This window comes from Leopardus geoffroyi, chromosome C3 (assembly GCF_018350155.1).
Source record: "Leopardus geoffroyi isolate Oge1 chromosome C3, O.geoffroyi_Oge1_pat1.0, whole genome shotgun sequence".
Classification (NCBI taxonomy): Eukaryota; Metazoa; Chordata; class Mammalia; order Carnivora; family Felidae; genus Leopardus; species Leopardus geoffroyi.
The window spans coordinates 20,674,020-20,698,075 of NC_059338.1; the positions used below are offsets into that span (position 1 = coordinate 20,674,020).

Below are 24,056 nucleotides of genomic sequence, written 5' to 3' on the forward strand. Positions count from 1 at the left end.
AACTCAGAACCAAATTGTACTTCAGTTCCTCAGTTCTACTTTTTTGTAGAGGCAGACACACAGCTCTGGACTCTTTTTTTGTTATTGTTTTTTGGGGGGTTTTCTTTGGCACTGCTGACAAAGTTGAGATAACTTTTTATTGTACCATGTATAACTGTGAAATACCATTAACAAGTGAAAGATGTAATAAACTAGACATCTCTTCCTTTTAGAGAAAGAAGATGGAAACATCTTTGGTTTTCTTTTCTCAATTAAATATGTGTGAACCAAAGGAAAAAGCTTTTTTCAAGTTAATACATGGTTTAGGAAAAGAAGAAACCAGCAAAGAAGCCAAAATCAGGTAAAATCAGTTTTATACTTCTAAAAACATGATTGATGTTGAATATTTGTTAGCAGTTGTTTTTAAAATATCTGGTTGAAAATATATTGACTGTACTGTTAAAACTGGAGGAAAAAGGTCTCTTTGTTAGGCGTAAACAGCTGTCAAATCTAAAGTGTTTTTATTTTTTTTAATGCAACAATTTTAACCACACAAAAGAAGTAATAACAATCTTAATTAAAATATAGCCTCAAATACTTCCTAGTCACTGTGGGAAAAAACAAATATATTTCACATATGCTCTCCTAATTCCTCCACAAACTGAATGAAATTCATTAGGAAAACCATTTTGAGTGTGTGGAGAGTGGGTGGTGGATGAGAAGGGATGTTCAGGTGATTACCAATTCCAAATTTCTTCGACAGTCAGAAAGAAAGATTTTAATTGTCATCCAAATAGTCCTGAAGCTAATGCGTTTTCATTTCAGAGCTAAGGAAAAAAGAAATAGGCTAAGTCTTCTTGTGCAGAAACTTGAGTTTCATGAAGAACCCCCCTCCAGCAGATCTGGGAACTTGGCCAAAGAAACAAGGTGAATAACTTTTAATTATTTCAGGGAAGATTTTGCTGATTCTAACATTAAAGGTTTAAGAAAGAGGAAATTAGGGATTTGCATTTTATTGGAAATTACACCGTAATATAAGGAAGGTTAGAGATCTCATTTCAAAAAAACTAGGAATATTCCATAAAACTAAACTATTTTAATAGCTCAAATTAAATAACCTTATAAAAATTTAAAGGTGCTCTTTTAAAATTATATACCTGTCAATTTTAAATGATATATTTTACTCCTTATAAACTGATGAAATACTCATTAATTTAAGACTTTTCACAATGTAATATTGTCATAGAGGAGAGCTATTCATCTCTTCCTTTAGTAGTTTGAAAAAAAAATTCCTCTAGGTATAAAAGAAAGAAAGCACAAAAAGGGATGTTTTGTCACTTTAGGCCATTTCTTCAATTCAAACAGAAAATGAAATAGCCTTATCTACTAGTATAATACAGATTCTTCCAAAAATGAAATATGACCAATAAAAGATCCAAAACAAATATATTATACTCTGTAAATTATAACTCTAAAATACTTGTTGTATTGCAGCTTTTTAAATATATTTCTTATCCCTTTAGAACTTCATTAGCCAAACTTCCTGTATCTGTTTTTTTTTTTAAATTGCTGCATATTGTGGTAAGAGCTTCAAGGAAATTGCAGTTAAAAAGTTTGACTAAAAGACACCGTCAGTTTATGTTCTTCTAATTGTTGAATTAAACTGGATATGCAGAAATGAATAAATTGTTTTCTTAAAAAAATAAAAAAGATAAGTGACCTGATTTCTTTTCCTTTGTTCTTAACCTAACACATGATTAATTTTAAATAAAATGATTTGTACACTCATGAGAAAATAATGAATGTTATTTTATTATATGTTAAACTTGACCAATGATTTTGAAGTTTCCCATGTAAAAACAACTTTCATTGAATAATAATAAAAGAAGAAACCCCATGAAATATGACTGAAAAGAGCAGTGTAATAGCATATGTTAGAGCAGATCCATAAACAGACTTTCTGCATACTCCATTATAAACATTTTGTTTCTTGAACAGAGTCTCCCCTGAAGAAGCAGTGATATGGGGTGAATCATTTGACAAACTGCTTTCCCATAAAGGTTAGTGGTATTTTCCCCAAATGCTTTACATCTTAATGGAAAACTGCACAAAATATGCATGTAACTATACAAAACAGGCTGCAATGAAAATGTAGTCTGATTGGTAATTGACGGCAATCTGAGTTTCTGATCAAGAGAAATAACTAAAAGAATAGTCAACAAATGGAAAGTATTTCTTCAATATTCTAATTTTACTGAGAAATACTTATTGTGGTTGAAATATTACCTCTTTGTGTCATGATTAACAGTTTCAAATTTTTCATTTATTGATTTTTTTAATGAGATCCTTGGATTTTTTTATTTTTAATATTTATTTATTATTTATTTTGTGTGAGAGAGAGAGAGAGCAGGTGAGGGACAGAAAGAGAGAGGAAGAGAGAATCCCAAGCAGGCTCTGCACTGACAGTGCATAGCCTGATGCAGGGCTAGAACTCACAAACCATGAGATTGCGACCTGAGTTGAGATCAAGGGTCAGACGCCTAACTGACTGAGCCACCCAGGGACCCTAAGATCCTTTTTTTTCTTTATTAAAAAATTTTTTTAATGTTTATTTATTTTGAGAGAGAGAGAGAGACAGAGCATGAGTCGGGGAGGGGCAGAGAGACAGAGACACAGGATCCAAAGCAGGCTCAGGTGGCCAAGCTGTCAGCACAGAGTCCCACGCTTCAAGATCATGACCTGAACCAACATCAGTTGCTTAACCAACTGAGCCACCCAGGTTTCCCAATCCTTGTTTTTTTTTTAAATACTTGATTATCCTATGTTACTTTTATTTTTAAGTGATCCAAAATGTAAAGAAATTCTTTTATTGGAAATTCAGGAAACCCTCATGAAAATACTTATTTTTCCAAATTTTGTAAATATTTCACTCTTCGTATCAAGAATCTCTTATGATGAGTTTTGTAGGTGACATGGAAGGTGAGGACAAATATTGAGTCCTTGTTTGACTATTCAACACTATGATAAAGCATGAGTCAGAAGATAGGCTGCCTAGATTGTTACTCTTTAGCGTCAACTTACATAAAGCAGCAGGGGTGTGAGCATTTTTTGTCTTTATTGAGTCCATGATTCCTTTCACGAAGCAAAATTGATAAGTTTAACTGAGTAAACGATGGGTCTATGAACCACAGGGTTGATCATTTTCGGCAACCAAGCAGAGTTGTTTCAGAAACACTTTACCATTACACACTTCCTCAAGTGCACCACCTTTACTTGTATCTCAAAATTTCCCTGGTTCCTCACCTCATTCTTTGTCTAAAACACAAACCCTCCTTGCTCTTGCCCAGACCATTCCAAGATGAGGCTAGCTAAACTACTGTACTGTCACTCTACTGTTTATAGTATTGCTAGTGGAGTTCACATTCTAAGGTTTCTGTTGGAAAAAGAGGTTTCTGTTGCTAGGACAGCTAAGAGTGCACTACTTGTAATTCAGCCTCAAGTACTGTGCTCTGTTTGACGAAACACCAACTTTTCTTGTCTGTCTTCATTTTCTGTATTTTTCTCCTTCCTAGTTGTCCATCTCTATAAGGTCTTGGTGTTCTGTTAATGCTTCCCTGAATTTACTGACACAAGAATTCTATTTCTGTACACCATCCCTGAATACTTTCCCTCTTCCAATGAAAATACATTCTACTTCTGAATTGTAATATGGACTGAGAGAAAGAAAAATATAGGTAGAAAAACCAAGGCTTACATTTAAGCAAGAATGTAATCAATGAAAATGACATAAGAAAGAAGTTGATGCTAAAAAAAAGTAACTTCTTACTCCTTTCTCCTTATTTCACCTTAATACTGTATCAGTCCATATTTTGGAGAAGAGTAATTTAAACATCTTTCCTCAACTGCTCACTTTTCCTCATCCCCGATATCCAATCATTTTTTAACTATTATTCCAATTCTTGCTCAATATATGTCAAATCTGTCTTGTTCTCACTAACTCCACTGTCTTGGTTCAGGAATTTGTCAGTTCTTAAGACGAATTACAACAATCTATATAAAACTTTCCTCCATCATTAATTATGCTCCCCAAATTTGTTTCTTTTCTTATTTCTTAGTATTTCCAACATTTGAACACATCCCCCTTTATTCTCTTCACCAGTCACAGCAAGAGAAAAAAGGAATGGAATTCTTTCTTTCTTTCTTTCTTTCTTTCTTTCTTTCTTTCTTTCTTTCTTTTTCTTTCTTTCTGGAATTTGATAGTTTATTACAAGGAAGCAGATGTCTTTTCATCTGTGGAGGCTCAGCCCAGTCCATCACCTGATAAATATTAAGTTCTTAAATAATATAACCAAATTTGTTGCGAAGAAAATGTTAGCCCACGTTTCCTTTGACATTTGAGTTCTGGTTCTCTTCAGCTATATAATGATTGTGTAATCTTAGTTAAGCTTCCTAATGTCTCTGACTTTCAGCTTCTTCAACTGTAAATGGAGATAACACTGTCTTTAACTCCAATAGGAATGGGTTTCTTTCAGGATTAAATGAGATGATGAATACGAAACCAGTAACTGACACTCCATAAATGTGAATTATTACTGCTATTATGAAAAAATTAGCATTATCAACAATGAATTTAATAATCTTTTTCTATTTTCCAGTTCATTCCCAACAGGGTTAAATTTCAATTAAAAGAAATATATAAGCTGTATTTATTTATTGAACTTAATAAATTGGTACATAATAATTTCATCATATTCTCACAACTCAGAGAGAAGAAAGATTTAGCAAGGCTAATTAGTCCTACAGAAAATTCTCCCCTGGCATTCTGTAATCATTTTGCTTTGCAAGTAGTCAAGCCTGAATGGAAAAAATTGAATCTGCTGCTGTCTCTCTTTTCTCTGCTGGTGGAAATATTAAAGAGCTGTAAAATAGCAATTTGAATCAAGAGAGTTCAACATGATAACAAAAGTCAGCACTGACCCACTTGGACATTATTATCATTGTTCATGATCAAAGTGCTAATTAAATTATATGGCATTCACAAAAAAATTATGTTACTAGTATTCGTTTAATCAATTCCTCAAAATCCAATTATTTTTAATTGCAAAGCTTATCATAATATTAAATAATAAAGCTTAAAATAATCAGCTAAAAAGGTCTTTTTGGTTACAATGGTTAAATTCAGCCCAATTCTACTGACTTGACTCCAGACCAAAAAAAAAAAAAAGGAAAGATCTTACTCATTAGTACCCTCCCCCCCCACACACACACACATATGCACACACTTAAAGAAAGATCTTACTCTATCAAATTTTATGTAATTCCCCTTTGGTTAAATAAGTAAGTTTCTCAAATTCTATATGTCATGTCTATATAAAGGAAATAGAGATTGTATTAAATTTAGGCAAATAGGAAATGTAGTGATACATAACAAAATGTAAAATCAAAATACGATGGAAATTTGAGTATTTAGTTTGACAAAAATGGCTGATATTTAAAGCACTGTATGCTGATTATTAGTATCTTTAGAAATGGAGCCACAGAGTAGATGGTTCTTATGCTAAATTTTAGGGGATTAATCAAAATTCACCAGCTGGACAAGAAGAGAGAACACCCAAGTGGAGAGTCATCATAGGCGTGGGGCATTAACCAGTTTAACTTAGGGAATTAAAAAGAAAGTAATTCTTTGTTGAGAAACAGAATTTGAAAAAGGAAGCATGGCTTAGAGTGACACACAATAGACAGATAAGACTAAAACAGAAAAAGCATGATTTTTACTATATCTTCCATGGAAGCGACAGAATCCATGGAGTATTTAATAATTCCACTATTTTATCCAAATTTCATTCTTCAAATGTAGTTTTACTCTTTTAAAAAAAACAGAAGATAAAATACAAGTAAATCTAAACAAAGTATGGACTTTAGTTAGTAAAAAGTTTCAGTATTTGTTTATTATCATATATGTACCTTACCAATGTAAGATGTTAATAATAAGAGGGAACTGGTTGTGGGATATAAGGAAACTGCACTATCTTCATAACTTTTCTGTAAATTCAAATCTATTCTAAAATAAAATATTCCTCATTTGTTTCTATACAGATATTAGGATACATTTTTTCCACCATCCCCGTTTATTGACAAATTTGTCTGGAATTGTGAAATGAATCATAAAAGTCTATAATTTAACTATACATACAAAAATCAGTAATTTTTTTAATGTTTTTAATGTTTATTTATTTTTGGGAGAGAAAGAGAGAGAGAGACAGAACACAGCAAGGGAGGGGCAGAGAGAGAGGAAGACACAGAATCCAAAGCAGGCTTCAGGCTCTGAGCTGTCAGCACAGAGCCTTGATGTGGGGCTCGAACTCATGAATGGTGAGATCATGACATAAGCCGAAGTTGGACACCCAAATGACTGAGCCACCCAGGTGGCCCTCCAAAAATCAATAATTTCCAAATGCTATTTAATAGAAATAAAATTTATGAATAAATCAAAAACCAATGTCAGATTATATCTAATTCACAATCACCAATTTCATATTTAGTTATCAGTCTCCTCATTCACTGATTGACTTTATAAAAGTAAATGCTATTAATATGAAGTTAGCAAACCAATTAATACCAATAAAGTTATATATATACATATATATACTATACTTACATATATATGTATGTGTTTGTATGTATATGGTATGTTCCATGTAAGACATCTTTGAAAATAAAATCATGATGTTGATCAATATATGTTTGAAAATTATTAGCTAGTTTTATAAATGTTATATAACTTGCAATGTATCATGTAGCCTTTCAAAAAATTTTTAAAGACATTGCATAAATGGGTACAAGATTTCAACAGGCAGAAGAAAAAATAATTCCTGAGCTGAGAAAAAAAGGCAGGAAAAGTGCTGGAGATTTTGTTGTAACTTGGAAAAGCAACCAGTTATCTTTCACTGAGGCAGAGTACTAAAAAAACACATTGGAAAATCAAGTTGGGGACAAATTTTGGAAGAGTTTGTTAGAAAACTCTGATGGACAGAAAGGTAGAATTCTATACATGTAATATGGACTACCTACAAGGTTGTTACAAATATAAAAGCTAACCTCACAGTAAGTGCTATTTTGGAAAGAAAATGGATGAACTTGGTGATTGATTGAATGTGTATGTGTGTTGTAAAGTGAGATGGTGAAGAGATATGAGACGAAGAAAAAGGATGAGCCAAAGTTCCCTAGATTTTATTCCACATTAAATAGGAAGATGACAGTGCCTTTTAAAGATGAGAAAAAGAGGTGGAAGAACAAGATTTGTGAGAAGATAACAGGTCAGAGTTTGAACTTATTTAGTTCCTGGTAAACTACATCGGGAGTTTTGCAGGGTTTTATAAGCATACACCTGGAATGTGGAAGAGTAATCGATCATAAATAGAGATTTTTCTAGCCATCTCACATAACTAATAATTGAGGATGTGAAAGAGGATGTTATTTCCTGTGGGGAGTCTCTATCAATAAGAAAATCTTTCCACTACATAACTGTATATTTTCCTATGCACTCTTTTTTCCAGTCATTACAAATAATTCCAATATTTTTGACCTTTTCATTAATGAGTATTTGCTTGACTTTTTGCACCCTGAATTGTGGTTCAAATAAACTTAATTCTGGGAATAATTCATAATAGATGAGAGAAATAGAATATATAGGTCATTGCACCCCCTTGATTTAAAAGTATAAACTAATTATACTGTGGAAAATACTTATTACTGACTGAGTAAAGGCTGCAAGGAAATGAGTACTTCACTTTTGGGGAAGGAAATGAGTACTTCTCCTTACACTTTCTACCTTGTGGCTTTTCAACTTGCCCTTCCCGATTTTCGGTTACTGATTTTCTGCAAGATAAGGGATTCCAGTGTTCTGCAAAGTTAAATTTCTGAGTCAAGCTGAATCAAGCTAAACACTCAATTTCTTAATCTGTTTAAGAATGAAAATAAGTAAAATCCAGTTAAAACTAGGAATGGGTTACATAAGTAAATCATTATTGCAAAAGTAACCACAACATTCTGTGTAGGGTCAAGAGCTATAAAGCCCAATATTAAAGGGGGAAACAATGCAACCTAGTAATACCGTACTTGAGTTTCCAACTTCAGAGTTTCTTGACTTTTTGTTTCATTTGGTTTCTTGGCATCAGAAAAATACTCCAACAGATGCCAGCGTTTCAATTTAGAAACATGCAATCACAAGTGTTTCATATTTGTATGACACATTGAGCCAGCTTCTTCCAGTGTGAATTCTAATCCCAATAGGTTCCATCAGGCACTTATGGCAGCTGCATTCACCACTGCTGCCTTCTAAAGGACTGTTTGGTCAGTTACTCCATCCGTGTGAGCAGTGGTTCCATGATGACCTGACAATACAGCTGCCCAGAGTAAGAGAAACAGGAAGTCACTCATGTGCTGGGATAATCTTTCACAACATTGCTTTTTACTGTTTATTTTTTTAAGGTTTTATTTAAATTCTAGTTAGTTAAGCATATTACTTTTTAAAAAGTAATTTACTTAAACTTTTAAAATGAACTACTTCTCATTCATTTTTTTTTTTAATTTTTTAATGTTTATTTATTTTTGAGAGAAAGAGAAACAGTATGAGCCGGAGAGGTGCAGAGAGAGAGGGAGACACAGAATCCAAAGCAGGCTCCAGGCTCTGAGCTGTCAGCACAGAGCCCCACACAGGGCTCGAACTCACGACTGTGAGATCATGACCTGAGATGAAGTCAGAGGTCCAAGCGACTGAGCCACCCAGCCACCCCTCATTCATTATTAACTCATTTCTTGAATCAGTATTTCTTCTTCTTTATTGTATTCATATATGCCAACAAAATCCATTCACTTTGATTTTCCCACTTACTAGCACTTTTTAGCACATAGCACTTCTCCTATTCAGAGTTGGACTTCACTCTGAGTGTCCATATCAAACTCAAGACCAATCATGGTAACAAAGGCCTTTTGCATGATATTTCAGAGCACAATGGCAGGCATATAGTCAACACTCATATTTTATGAATTACTAAAGGACTGTATTTTAAGAAACATTTGTGCTATTTTCTGAAGTCTTCAATTTGAATTCCATACAAGCTGATTTTCCTGGGCTGCTCCAAATAGAATAAATCACCCCACAAATATCCTTCCTTAGTCCTTGGTATAGAAGTGTGTGCCTTGTCCATTAACCTTCATATTACTCAACACTAGGGATTTTGTTGTTTTATGGCAGTTTATAACTTTGAACAAAATACACTACAGTTCAGACGTCTACTCTATAGTTTACCAGCTATAAATTTAGGGCAACTTAACTCTTTGAATCTCTACTTCTTTATTTATAAAAATGGGTATAAAAGGACTTACTCCACAAGGTTGACATGAAAATTAAATGGAGCTGCACTAATAAAAGTCTTATAGCAATGTGTCAAGACCTTAGCATACACTCAAAACTTCCATTATAATTAATATTATTGCATTTTCAGTATATAATACAGTTCTTGGGCTCATACTAGGTGTTTCATAAATAAAATAGATGAAGAAAGTTATTTTTAATATGTAGCAATTTCAGTTGCCTGGCATATGGATGATCCCTTTTGGATGTTACTGCAAAAATTGAGATCTATTAATAGGAAAAGTAATGATCATATTCTCCCAAAATTATGACATTTATTAACTCACTTTAGGAATAATTTGGCATTTAAAAATTGATCAATCATGCTTATACATGTCATGTGGATAGAATAAATTGAAATCTGAAAAGTTTTTTCCTTCACTTGGGTCAATGTAACTTTATTCACAAACCCAATAAAACTTATAATTTATTTCCTCTTTCTAAACTAGGTTTAACCTGGAACAGATTATTGTCTCATTGTAAGATAGCAGGATTTTTAAAAAAATTTTTTTAACGTTTTATTTATTTTTGAGACAGGGAGAGACAGAGCATGAACGGGGGAGGGTCAGAGAGAGGGAGACACAGAATCCGAAACAGGATCCAGGCTCTGAGCTGTTAGCACAGAGCCCGACGCGGGACTCCAACCCACGGACCGCGAGATCATGACCTGAGCCAAAGTCAGCGGCTTAACAGACTGAGCCACCCAGGCGCCCCATGATAGCAGGAATTTTATTTTTAGTCTGAAACATATACATTTTAGGTATTTGAGGAAAAGCTGTGTGTATCAAAATGCTTCAGAGAATCATTACCCATTCATATTTCCCTTGCACCTTCTGAGAAAAGCACACCGCTCAACATGAGAAATAAATCTTGAAAATGAAACACAAAGTGAGCTAAAGAAATTAGGAAAGTGGTTAAATATCACCTATATTGATCATTCTTGCTATTCTCAGTGATAAGAATTTGTTGACTCACTCAGGAACTGCTTAGCACTAAGAGCTTTTTAAGAAAGTTCTGTTTAACCAGGAATTATCTTACCAGCATCTAGTGACTGTAGACAAGTTCTGAGTTGCTTGTCAGTCTTAACTGATAGCTTCTCAAATCTTGTAAGCCCTATCTTTGCTTGTCTTCCTAGTTTTTCCACGAACAGTTAACCATCAACATCTGCTCAGTGTTAATTTACTGAGAAAGAAAAATGGCAGAATCTCCCTCTTTATCTCAGTAAAAACGCCAGCGGCAGGAGCAGTGGGTAGAGACATGATTCTTTTGTCATGGTTGTGGTTGGAGTGATGCCATAGTCAATATTTTTGAAATACTTGTAGCTTGTCATGTCATTTTCTGTTCCTGTATCTCAAATATATGTTTTAATTGCTTACAACATTAAAAAAAATGATGCTTCATGACAAAGAGGACAAGTTCTATATATAGGAGAAATAAATGGTGAAATGTAAAGCATCATTTGAGGATTGTATTAGTTTCCCATTGCTACTGTAACAAATTACTATAACTTTAGTGGCTTCAAACAACACAAATCTCTCTTATAACTCTGTAGGTCAGAAGTATGGTATGGGTCTCATTGAAAAAAAAAGTCAAGGTGTGAATAGGCTGCTGTCCCTTCTGGAGGGTCTAGGGGAGAAACCCTTTCCTGCTATTCAGGGTTTTAGCAGAATTCAGTTATTTGTAGTTTCGGACCAAAGTCTCCATTCTCTTGCTGGCTCTAAACTGATGGCCATTCCCACCTTCTAGAAGCCACCACATTTTTTGGCTCATGACCATCTTCTTTCATTTTCAAAGTCATTAACAGTCCTTCTTGTGTTGTATCTCTCTGACCCACTCTTCTGCCTTTTTCTGCTTTTAAGGATTTATGTGGTTAGATTGGACTTGATTATCCATCTGGGTAATCCAGGATACTCTTCCCATCTCATGGTCCTTAACCACACTCACTTTTTCCAGGTAAGGTAATGCATGCACAGGTTTTGGGGATTAGGGCATGGACATCCCTGGAGGGCTGTTGCTCTGCCTCCCATAGGAAGCGTTACCTTCCTGAGACAGATACACTTCTACAATTTGTATTGTTTTGTTGTTTGAAAATGAGATCTGGGGAAAATGAACTTATTTGAAACTCAGTTTCCTCATCTATGAAAATGAATATAAGACATATTCCAAGCAACTGTTGTAAAAGTTAAATGGCTAAATGTGGTAGTGCATATAAGCAGCACTTAGCCCTCAGAACCTCTAAACATGTCACAAATGTCAGATCGCTTAATTGCCTTCATTCTACCAATAGATTCATTTTTCTTGCTTCACTCAATATGGAACTTTTTTTTAATTAAAAAATTTTTAATATTTATTTATTTTTGAGAGAGAGAGACACACACAGTGTGTGTGCCAGTGGGGGAGGGGCTGTGAGAGAGAGACACAGAATCTGAAGCAGGCTCCAGGCTCTGAGCTGCCAGCACAGAGCCCAACGTGTGGCTCAAATCCACAGACCATGATATCGTGACCTGCTTATCCAACTGAGCCACCCAGGTGCCTCAGAACTTTTTATATTAGACACCATCACTGACCATAAGGAACAGTGCTAGACAGAAGTGAGTATAAGAAATTAATATAGGTGAAAATGAATTGAGGGGAAAAAAGAGCTGTCACTTTATTTCACAGCATTTTTCACCATAATGCTAGAATGCTTGCTTCTTTTAATATATTGCTAAGTTTAAGTCTTTAATATTTTTTTCAGAATCTTTGCATCTGTGATCATGAGGGATCTAGGTCTGTAATTTTCTTTTTGCTTTCTTTCTTAATATTTATTTTATTTATTTTGGAGGAGGGAGGTTTTGGTATGAGATTTATCCTAGCTTCTTAAAATGAGGGGGAAAGTATTCATCCCTCCACTGTTTTAGAATACTTTCTCTCTTTTTTTAGGGAGAGAGAGAGAGAGAAAGAGAGAGAGAGAGTGCACACATGTGAGCACAGGTTGGAGCAGAGAGAAAGAGACAGAGAGAGACAGAATCTTAAGCAGGCTCCACTCTTAGCTCAGAGCCTAACTCAAGGCTCCATCCCATGACCCTGGGATCATTACCAGAGCCAAAATAGAGTCAGATGCTCAACCACCTGAGCCACCCAGGTACCACTAGAACACTTTTTCTTAAATGTTTGATAAAATTCACCAAATCTGGGCCCAAATTTTTTTAGGGAGAAGAGAGAATATTTTTATTATAAAATCTGTTTATTAGTTGGATTAGGGCAATCAGATTTTTCACTTCCTCGGTGTCATTTTGGGTAGGTTTTCTTTTTTTAATGATTTTCTCATTTTATTTAAGTTACATTTATTGGTGTGAAGTTGTTCATAATATTTACTGTCTTTTTACTGTCTGCCAGATATGTGGTAATATCCCTGATTTGCTTCCTACTATGAAGCAGGCTTACTAAGGGTTCTATTTTATTAACGTTTTCAAGGAACCAACTTTTGGCTTTTGTTAATTTTCTCTAGGTTTTTTTTCTTTTCCTTCATATAGATTTCTGCTCTGTTTTTAATTATTTTTCCTTTCTTCTTACTGTGGTTTTAAATTGTTCTTATTTTCAAGCTTCTTAAAGTAGAAACATAAATCTTGATTTTCATACCCTTTTTTTATTAGTACAGCTTTACATGTAATGAATTTTCCTCTAAATATTGTTTAAACTCTATCCCACAAATTTTGATGTGCCGTATTTTCATTATAATACAATTGTAAATATATCCTAATTTCTCATGTAATTTAATATTGACCTATGAATTTATATGTGTATTTTATTTTCAAATATATAGAGACTTTTATAGCTATGTTACTAGTTATAATTTTTTATTAAAACCCTGTGGGCAAAGGACATACTCTGTAAGGTATCAGTCTTTTGAAATTTGTTTAGATTTATTTTATATCCTATCTAGCATGTGGTCTGTCTTGGATAATCTTTTCTTGTTCTCTTGAATTTTATAAGTGTTTTATAATTAGTAATTAGGTCAATTTGGTTGATAATGTTTTACATTACTTTATCAATATTCTGTCTACATGTTCTATAAATTTATACATGAATACAATTAAAATCTACAATTATATTATAATTTTTTTACTTCTTTCAGTTCTTCCAGTTTGCTTCATTTATTAAAGCTCTTCATATGTTAAAGGTCTACAATTAAGATCATGTATATGAAGGATTGTTATTTACTAGTAACAGTTGACCACTTTACAATTACGTAATGGAAAGACGCTATTTTGAAGTCACTGTGTCAGGCCACATCAAATTGTGTTTTTGTGTTTTTGTTTTGTTTTGTTTTGTTTTGTTTTGTTTTCTACTTCCCTCCCTCTCTACTGAGAGAGAGCCATATCAAATTGTTTTTATACAGATTTCTTATGCAAAACACCTTATGAATCATTTTCATCTTTTTATACTACCTTCCTGGTATTTTATTTTTAGCATGTGTCTCTTATAGCCAATATATAGTCGTTTTAATTTTTAATAAAATCTGACAATCTCTGACTCTTAATCAGAATGTTTAGTCCATTTAAATTTTTTTTTTTCAACGTTTATTTATTTTTGGGACAGAGAGAGACAGAGCATGAACGGGGGAGGGGCAGAGAGAGAGGGAGACACAGAATCTGAAACAGGCTCCAGGCTCTGAGCCATCAGCCCAGAGCCCGACGCGGGGCTGGAACTCACGGACCGCGAGATCGTGACCTGGCTGAAGTCGGACGCTTAACCGACTGCGCCACCCAGGCGCCCCAGTCCATTTAAATGTAATGTCATCATTGATATAAATAGAATCTATAGGTTACGTCTTATTTCCTGGTTGTCCCATAATTTTGTGTGGTCATTATTCTTTTCCTCCTTTCCTTTTCCTTAGATTAAATAATTTCTATTCAACTCTGTTCTAGTTTACTCGCCCTTTCTTCTTTAATTTGTTGTCATGCCCATTCAATAACTTTTTACCCCAGATATTTTTAAGATTCAGATCTAGAATTTCCATTTGATTCTGTAGTTTCAGTTTCTATGCTGAGTTTTTTGCATTTATTTACTCATTATGCCTTAACTATTATGTTCTTCAACAAATTAATAATAGCTTTTTTGCTGTCCTTGCATGCTACTTCCAATATTTTGGATACTTCATGGTCAGTTTCTTTTTTTTTTTTAATTTCATTTATTTATTTTGAGAAAGAGAGAGAGAGGGTGGGAGAGGAACACAGAGAGAAAGAGAGACAGAAAGGGCTCACTTCATATGTTTCTTTTCTCACACTGTTTCCAGTTCCTATTACCAGTTGTATTATGCTTGAAAACTCCTGCCTTGATACTGGGTCAAGTTTTATGGTTATGTATGGTCAGAAGGCAAATTCGGTTCCTGCTACTCTGTCATGGCCCTCTTATTTATAGTTTAATAGTAAATATGTCTTCTAATTAACATGGGGCTCTGTAGATTAAATCAAGAACTTTGTCTACTTTGTTTAGCTGGATTCTTCAGTATTGAGAACAGTGTCTGGGATATAATTAGCACTCAATAAATATGTTTTATTTTTTTATTTATTTAAAAAAATTTTTTTAACGTTTATTTATTTTTGAGACAGAGAGAGACAGAGCATGAACGGGGGAGGGTCAGAGAGAGGGAGACACAGAATATGAAACAGGCTCCAGGCTCTGAGCTGTCAGCACAGAGCCTGACGCGGGGCTCGAACTCACAAACTGCGAGATCATGACCTGAGCCAAAGTCGGCCGCTTAACCGACTGAGCCACCCAGGAGCCCCAATAACTATGTTTTAAATAAATTAATGTGTTGCTCACTGGAGAATTTGGGATGAAAACAAACTTATTTAATAAGACAGTTGACCAAAGTTAGGAATACAAAATAGAATTAGGAATATGCTTGAATAGCCCACAGTGATATCCAAAAGGGAGCAATGTACCCCCAGGAAAATATTTCAACTTGTCTGAAATTACATAGGATGGCATTTACCACAAACTCTAACCTTGAAGGTTTTGAATATTGATGTTGTCATCTTGTTAACACACCATGGACCCAATTCTCAGTAGAAGGCTCACATTGGCAAAACTCATGAGGCCAACTTCCAACTTACTAATAGAGATTCAGAAATAAAACTCATCAGTTGCCATTTCTCTCCCTTTCTGTTTGTTCAAACAAGTAAAATTATAATAAAAATTCTGCTTGACAAGCTTGAAATTAGAAAATTAATTAAATATTTAATAACATTAGGCTAAGATAAGTTTTGACTTTTAAACAAATATATTATTAATTTAATAACTTATGTATCCATATTTATAATATGACAAGATTTTTTGTTTTGTTTCTTTGTTTATTGCCTTTTTATACGTACTGGCTTTAACAATTTCTTTCCTAATTATTATAGAATTGATGTTTTATGAAGAACACAAAACATTTTCCAAAACTTTTTTATTTTTAATGAAATTTTTTTCTCATGTATTTAATTATTTGTAGATCATTTCTTTCAGTAAATAATTATTGAATGATTTCTTCATGTTGGACATTTGGTGGCAAATTAGACAAGGGTCTTCATCTCATGAATCTTAAAAAGTAGCATGAGATATAAAAGCAAGCAAGCAACTGTAGCACGATGTTCTAAGTTCTTGGATCTTAAAATGTGAAAAAGAGAGTGGAAAGAGATGAAGGGCACCTGGAAAATTTTAAAGAGTGAAGAAACATGATAAGGTCTATACTAGCAAGATAATACTGACCAGACTGTGGATAATGAACTAAGAGGTTGTGAGAAGAAATAAGGGAATCCTGGAGCCAGGGTCACTAATTAGAAGGTTGTTATAATAATCCATGGGAAAAATAATTCTAATAAGTAAAATACATTTTAAAAAACCAGCCTCTTTATGTTTTTCAATGGGCAAATAGTTAAACAAATGGTGGCATATTATTATCTTACTTGTGATATTTACTGTATTACACTTTACTCTTGAACAACATGGATTTGAAATGCACAGGTGTACTTACTCTTGGATTTTTTCAATCAACACAGTGCAATACTATAAATGCATTTTTCTCTTCCTTATGATTTTCTTAATAATAGTTTCTTTTCTCTAGCGTACTTTATTGTAAGAATACAGTATGTGATACACATACATACAAAATGTATGTTAATCAACAGGTTACATTTTCTCTAAGGCTTCTGGTCAACAGTAAACTATTAGCAGGATAGTTTTTGAGAAGTTAAAACTTACAAGTGGATTTTTGATTGCATGGCACCCCTAACCCTTGCATTGTTCAACAACTGTATAGTTTTGGAAGATGTTACCTTGGTGAAAACTGGATAAAGAGTACATGGAACCTCTGTTCTCCTACAACAACATATGAATTTATAATTTTCTCAAAATAAAGAAGTTTAATTTTTTAAAATGTATATAGGCCAAAAAATGTAGACTATCAGGGACACCTGTATGGCTCAGTCAGTTAAGCATCCAACTCTTAATTTCAGCTCAGTTCATGATCTCACAGTTGGTGATTCAAGCCCCACATCAGGCTCTCTGCTGACAGTGCAAAGCACTCTTTCTCAAAATAAATAAATATATAATCTAAAAAAATTTTTTAAAAGGTAGAATATCGTAAAAAGTTGAATGAGCACTAGTTTTCAACGTTTATTTATTTTTGGGACAGAGAGAGACAGAGCATGAACGGGGGAGGGTCAGAGAGAGAGGGAGACACAGAATCTGAAACAGGCTCCAGGCTCTGAGCCATCAGCCCAGAGCCTGACGCGGGGCTCGAACTCCCGGACCGTGAGATCGTGACTTGGCTGAAGTCGGACGCTTAACCGACTGCGCCACCCAGGTGCCCCAAATGAGCACTAGTTTTAAAGTCAGTTTGTCTTAGAGAGGAATTCTAAGCCTGCCACATTCTAGCTATGAAAACTTAACCTGACTGAACCTTAAATAAATAATAGTCATCAAGACCATTATCATCACCACCACCACTGAAACCCATACAGTATACATATTATGTGCCAGTCACTGATTTAAGCACTTTGCATGTTTTAACACTTTTAATTCTCTTCTCTTGTTTATTTCTCTCATGGTTTGCTGACTTACTTTAGTGATATACTTGTATTTTATGCCATATTTTACATCCTTTTATTTTCTTAATCCCTTGACCTGTTTTTTATAGATATACTTACTTTACTGTTTTTGTGCTTTCTACTTTTCTTACTTCTACTTATGGTTTTCCTTTCCTTTCATAGAGTTCCTTTTAGCATTTCTTTTAGGGATGGTTTAGTGGTCATGAATTCCTTTAAATTTTGTTTGTTTGGAAATCTCTTTATTTATTCTTCTATTCTGAATGGTAGCCTTCCTGCATGGAGTATTCTTGGTTGCAGGTATTTGTTTTGTTTTTTTTTTTTTCTTTTAGCACTTTGAATATATCATGTCACTGCATTCTGACCTCCAAAGTTTCTGCTGAAAAATCAACTGATAGACTTTTAGGGTTTCCCTTGTATGTAACTGTTTTCCTTTTTTCTTGATGCTTCTAAAATTCTCTTTTTATCTCTACTTCTTCCCATTTTAATTTCTATGTGTCTTGGTGTGGACCTCCTTGGGTTGATTTTGTTGGGTCTCTCTCTGTGCTTCCTGGATCTGGGTTTCTGTTTTCTTCCCCAGACTGGCAATTTTTCAGCTATTATTTCTTTAAATAAAATTTCTTCCCCCTTTTCTCTCTCTTTTTCTTCTGGGATCTGTATAATGAAAAAGTTATTATACTTGATGGTATTGCTGAGTTCCCCAAGTCTATTTTTCTATTTTGTCCTGCTCTTTTATTTGGGACATAGCCCCTGTCTCCTCATTTTGTCTAGCTCTATGTATATCTTTCTATGTGTTAGGAAAGTCAGCTAGATCTGCTCTTGAAAGTAATGGCCATATGAAGAAGTCTTGTGGTTCCCTATAGTGCGATGTTCCCTGTTCAGCAGAACCTGGAGCATTAGGGGTGTCTCCTATGTGTGTTATGTGTGTTATACTATTATGGCTGAGCCTGGGGTGCCTGACATGAAGGTCCATTTCTCTCCCCTTTCAGGGCCTTCAGCATCCCTTCCTCCTACAATCGTATGGATCCATTTGACTCCTAACTATGTCTCTTTCCTTCCTACTTACTTCAATGTGTCCTCTTCCCTACATTCTCTACATTTAGCTGTGGAGTGTCTGTTCTGCCAGTCCTGAAGTCATTCGCTTGGTTATTTACACTGATGTGGGTGCTATTTATGGAGCAAAATGAGCTTAGGGTCCTCCTTCTCCATCTTCACCTGAAATCAATGCTTTTAATTCTCTAAACAGCCCTATCTGGTAGGTATCATCATTATCTTAATTTTAAATATTGAGAAAATGAGGCAATGAAAGAAAAGTATTTCACTCAGGACCACATAGTAACTGGCTGAATATGAACTTGAAACCGGTTATCTTCCAAAAGGCTTGATACCAATGACTAACATTGAAGGAGCTCAGGAAAAAAGTAAAAATGGAGACCCCCATACTAAATGTCTAAATGCTTAAGAGCTATAAATCAAGCTAACAAACTGTCAAAAATGTATATATTTCATCCTTCTATTTAGACAAATATACTGTGTAACCATTAAGTTTAAATTTAAAATTCTCAGACTTTTTACAGTTCTACTCTATCAACATGGACTGCCTTTCTTCTCTTTCCACTCATGGTTTGGTTCCACACTGTGAAAGTTCTTTTTGTACATTTTTTTGGACACCCCAGCCTGCAGATCCAAGTCCTGTCCTAAGGATATACATACCATTGAGTCAGTGTGCCTTTAGTGGATGAATTTAGGGAAGAAGACCATGCAAACCCTGGTAACACAGAGCTTTTAGATAGGGAATTCCAGGGTCCTGTATACAAAAGCATAGTCTAGAATTGGGGGGATGAACTCCAGATAGAATGGTTTCTTGGCTCTGTAGAATAATGCCCACACCCCTGAGAGAGGCGCTGAGAGATCTGAAAGAAACCCAAGCAAGGTCCTGAATAGGGGTTTGTCACTCTTACTCAGATCTAAGTGTGATACCAGCCTCATTTCAACAGGAATGATACTTACCTTTTATAATTGTGAAGATTACAGCTTATTTACATGATGTCCCTCATTATATTCTTCAAGATGTGTGTTACTTCACTGCATTAGAGGGAAGAGGTAGTTATTCTGTTAACATTTGCAATTGTACTTTAATATCAAGTAGTACATTACTGGAGGGGAGTTGGGCAGGGGATGGGTTCCATAGGTGATGGATATTAAGGAGGGCACTTGTTGTGATGAGCACTAAGTCTTACATGTAAGTGATGAATAACTAAATTGCACACCAGAAACAATATGACACTGCATGTTAACTAACTGGAATTTAAATAAATATTTGGAGTAAAAAATAATATTATGTAATATAATTTCTCAGCATTTAATTAATATTTTATAGTTAAAATATATCACTTCTTTTCTTGGTAGATGGACTACAGACTTTTACCAGATTTCTTAAAACTGAATTCAGTGAGGAAAACATTGAATTTTGGATAGCCTGTGAAGATTTCAAAAAAAGTGAAGACCCTCAACAAATTATCCTTAAAGCAAAAGCAATATATGAGAAATTTATACAGAATGATGCTCCACAAGAGGTATAGTAAAGATGATCGTAAAAATTTAAAACTGTTTGAAAAATTTTTTGAGAAAGTCTGCCTTGATCAAATTGATATCCTCATACATTCCAGCAAAAGGTCAATATTTCACTGAAGTAAAAATGGGTATTAATGTAAATTCCTACATACAAACAAAATTCACTGTAAGACTTTGCCATGGAAATAAAATTATAATTGAAGTCATTCCTTGGGGTTATTTTTATTCTAGACTAAGAGTTAATGCAATTATTTGCAACATTTAGATTCATTCACTTATCCATATTAATAACCTAAATATAAGCAATATCTCATCAAAACTAATGATTTCTATAAGTGAGGAAGGCAAGAGAAATTAAGAAGTTTGTATAATGTGCCATTTTAGTGTGAACTCATCTACCAATGCAAAGTGTTGATTGCCCCAAAATAATTATTCCTCCACTTTAAGATAGACTAAAGAAAATTTCATAATAAATAGTTGAGGGAAACCTAATTTGGCAATGGTTCAAGTAAAAAAACAGTTGTGATTTTCTTTGACCACAAGCTCAGTGTGAGATAACTGTGTGATACAACTACTAAAACAATAGCTATAAAACTAACCAATATTACCTGACTACCCTCGAAAGTAATTTAAATAGAGTTTCTATATTTCTGTGTGTTCAAAAAATAGTGTTTCTTCGCTAAAGGAGTAGAACTGGTAGTCTATCACTGGTAAGAGTTCTGTTTTACTATAAATTACTATTGCCCATGAGGTAGCATCGTCTATGTGGATATCATTTCACATGGAATGATGATTGTTTTTCTTGTTTCAGCATGTTTCAGTTGGTTCTGTGTTTCAGGGCATTATTCTGTTTTTCCCATGGCCAACCTTATACATGGATTTTTAAAAACAGCTAATTTTATGGTGTTACCTATGAGGGAAAAGGAAGGACCCTTACCTGAAAACACCAGAATCAGATATAGCAGTAGTAGTTTCATAAAACCATTGAAAGATTTTGTACCTTTATAAGATCTCCATTTTCAGCACACATTTGCTTGTAAGAAAGCATCATAATAAAATGAAAAGAGCCTGGTGATTTAAAAAAAAAAGCCCTGCATTGAAATCCTAGATATGCCCCAAACTCACTGCCCTCACTCAAAATAATTTGATTTCTGTGAAGCTTAGTTTCCACTTTGAAAATGAGTTACCCTGATGGTCTTTATGATATTTACTATGTTTCATTATCTTAAATTAGCAGAAGTGAGAAGGACCAGGAGCGTAGGAAGAGAAGACCCTGATGAAATGCCAACCCAGAGTAAATCATTGGATCCCTAGACCCATAACAAAGAAAATCACCCAAGCATTCAAGTACATTATGCCCACTCCAACACTGGATCAGTCCTGCACTTTGTTTTTCAAAGGTGTTTACTTAAGTAGATTGACCATATTCATGCTTTTTTGTTATTATTATCATCCAGGTTAACCTTGATTTTCACACCAAAGAAGGTATTACTAAGAGCATCACCCAACCCACCCTACACAGCTTTGATGCTGCACAAAGCAGAGTGTATCAGCTTATGGAACAAGACAGTTACACACGTTTTCTGAAATCTGACATCTATTTAGACTTGATAGAAGGAAGACCTCAGAGACCAACAAATCTTAGAAGACGATCACGTTCATTCACCTGTGCTGAGTTCCAGGATGTAAAGTCAGATGTTGCCATTTGGTTATAAAGAAAATTAATTTTGTTTATTTTGATGGCAAATTTGTAATCTGCTTTTAAGATATAGAATATTTACTTTTTACAAGTGGGTACATCTTTTAAAATAAAATACACCATGTCAATGGATTTTTAAAATGTAAATCAAAACTTACATTCTAACAACACATACTATATCTGCCAATTTATTCTGTAAAACCTTCCATTTGACTTCATTCCATTCATAATCACAAAAACATTACTTAATTAAAAAGAAGTAAAGAAGTAATAATATTTTATGAGACTGTAAAGTTGAATTAAAGTTAAGCTTTTGCAAAATTGTCAATGGTTAGACCCAATATCTACTTTGGATTATTTTTCTAGATTAAACAATTTATTGCTCAGATATCCATATATTCAGAACACAGTTTCCATACTGATGAAGACTCTTTCTTTCTCTTTCAGTCATAGAGAGTGTAGAAGTGATCTGGTTCTACAATAGGAGAAGATAATCATTTGCTCTTGTGTTACTAACACTGGTTCATGAATAAGTATTGTATCACCTCTAGTTATATACCAGAAACAGGAACTTTGGGGAAGACACATTCACATCTATAGAACTTCCAAGTTCAACTTAACCCATATTGATAACTGAGAATAGGATCCACATGTGGGCTCATTCCTAAATGAACATGGGCTTACCCAATAAGTGGAGCACATTTCTGGTGGTCACAGAAACATGACCAGGTCATACATAGCTCCAGGTTGAGACTAGGAGCATCTTCTTACCTGCTAACATAAGTAACCTGCTACTAAAATAGTGGCAGTCAGTGGTTTGAATGACGCCCAGAGGAAGTTTACCCCAGCTGTAGTTAGGTTTCATGCTTAGACTTTTAGGATTGGGATGAAAGTTAGAAATGAGAGGAGGTAAAAAAGCAAGGAGTCAAAGGCCCTGGAGACTCATGCATCTGCTACATTGGCTCATAGAAAGAAAGTGTTCCCCATTGATCATGTTCTTATTTCAAGTCTCATTGAATCATTTAATTCTATCTTATTCAAAATAAGATTATGCTAATAAATATATGTCTCTACTTTAGGGAAATATTTAATTTTCAATGTGTGCTGCATGTAAATGCCTATATAATTAAAGATGTCATACATTTGGCTCTGGCAAATGTTATATTAGTTGAAATGTAAAATATAAAAATCATGGATTACCTATAGTAATAAATATTTTTAATTTCTTCTTTTGTACAGTTAATGTTTATTTTACCATTAAGTGTTCTTGCTAATTATTGAATATTCTTTCTGTCATCAAATTACACATAGACATATTTTCTTATTTTAGAATGATAATGGAATAGAAAGAATTAAAATGTTTTGTCACTGATCTTAATGCTAATTCAATTCTTTATACAGTTATAGATATGAAAACAAGGTATCATGCTTTTCAAAAATCAACCAAGAAAGTGATTTTTAATTTTTCTTTGGGTGATTTGTATTTTATTTTTTGTCTGATTGCCTCATGCACAGTTAAGACTTGATACAAGGTACCTTTTTTATGTTTATTTATTTTGAGAGAGAGACAGCACATGTGGGGGGGGGAGGGGCAGGGGAGGGACAAAGAGAGAGGGAAAGAAAGAGAATCCTAAGCAGGCTTTGCACTGTCAGCACAGAGCCAGACACAGGAGTCAATCCCATGAACCATGAGACCATGACCTGAACCGAAATGAAGAGTCAGGTGCTTAATCGACTGAGCCACCCAGGCATCCCTGCAAGCTTTCTGATATCATCAGAAAAATCATGGGCTGATTTTAACAGCATTGTTCTAGGACTACAAATACATATTATGTAGGGTTTTTTTTTTTATTTGTAATACTTCACAGATGTGTCCAATATCTTGTTTAAAATATTCAATGGGACCCTTCAAAAACATACCAAGGATAATGTGGCCACAAACAGAAAACAAAATAAACATTTGGAGAAGTGAAAGAAGCTGAGTAAAACTGTGCAGACAGTACTGAGCAATGGCTGAAGGAACTGCAGAAATATATAATAAAACTCTGAGATCTTGAGAACCTCAGTGCCTGGGCTCCCTAAACAGATGTATAAGCCTCAGAAATTCATTTAACTTCTAAACATATCTATCTTAACCATGTTTTGTTTAATAAAAGGGCTCAGCATTTCTAATTCTAATCCTCTTTATGGTCCCTACATTTACTGATTCTAAGTACATCACCTGATATTCTCCAAAGCACCTCTTGATTAATGCCCAAGGAAGGAAAAGAGGCAAATATGTATAGTTAATGAAGGAAAACTTCAGACTAAAAGT

At 34.2% G+C, this 24,056-nt stretch overlaps 1 protein-coding gene across 1 annotated transcript; it reads left to right on the top strand.

The window, feature by feature from the left end:
• On the top strand, window positions 1–22,968 carry RGS18 (regulator of G protein signaling 18). The gene is made up of 5 exons (XM_045456122.1): window positions 1–340; window positions 805–906; window positions 1,978–2,039; window positions 19,879–20,045; window positions 21,501–22,968. Exons 1-5 carry the CDS (start codon window positions 222–224, stop codon window positions 21,756–21,758), a joined length of 708 nt encoding a protein of 235 aa, XP_045312078.1. The 5' UTR covers window positions 1–221; the 3' UTR covers window positions 21,759–22,968.
• Window positions 22,969–24,056: the final 1,088 nt, after the last annotated feature.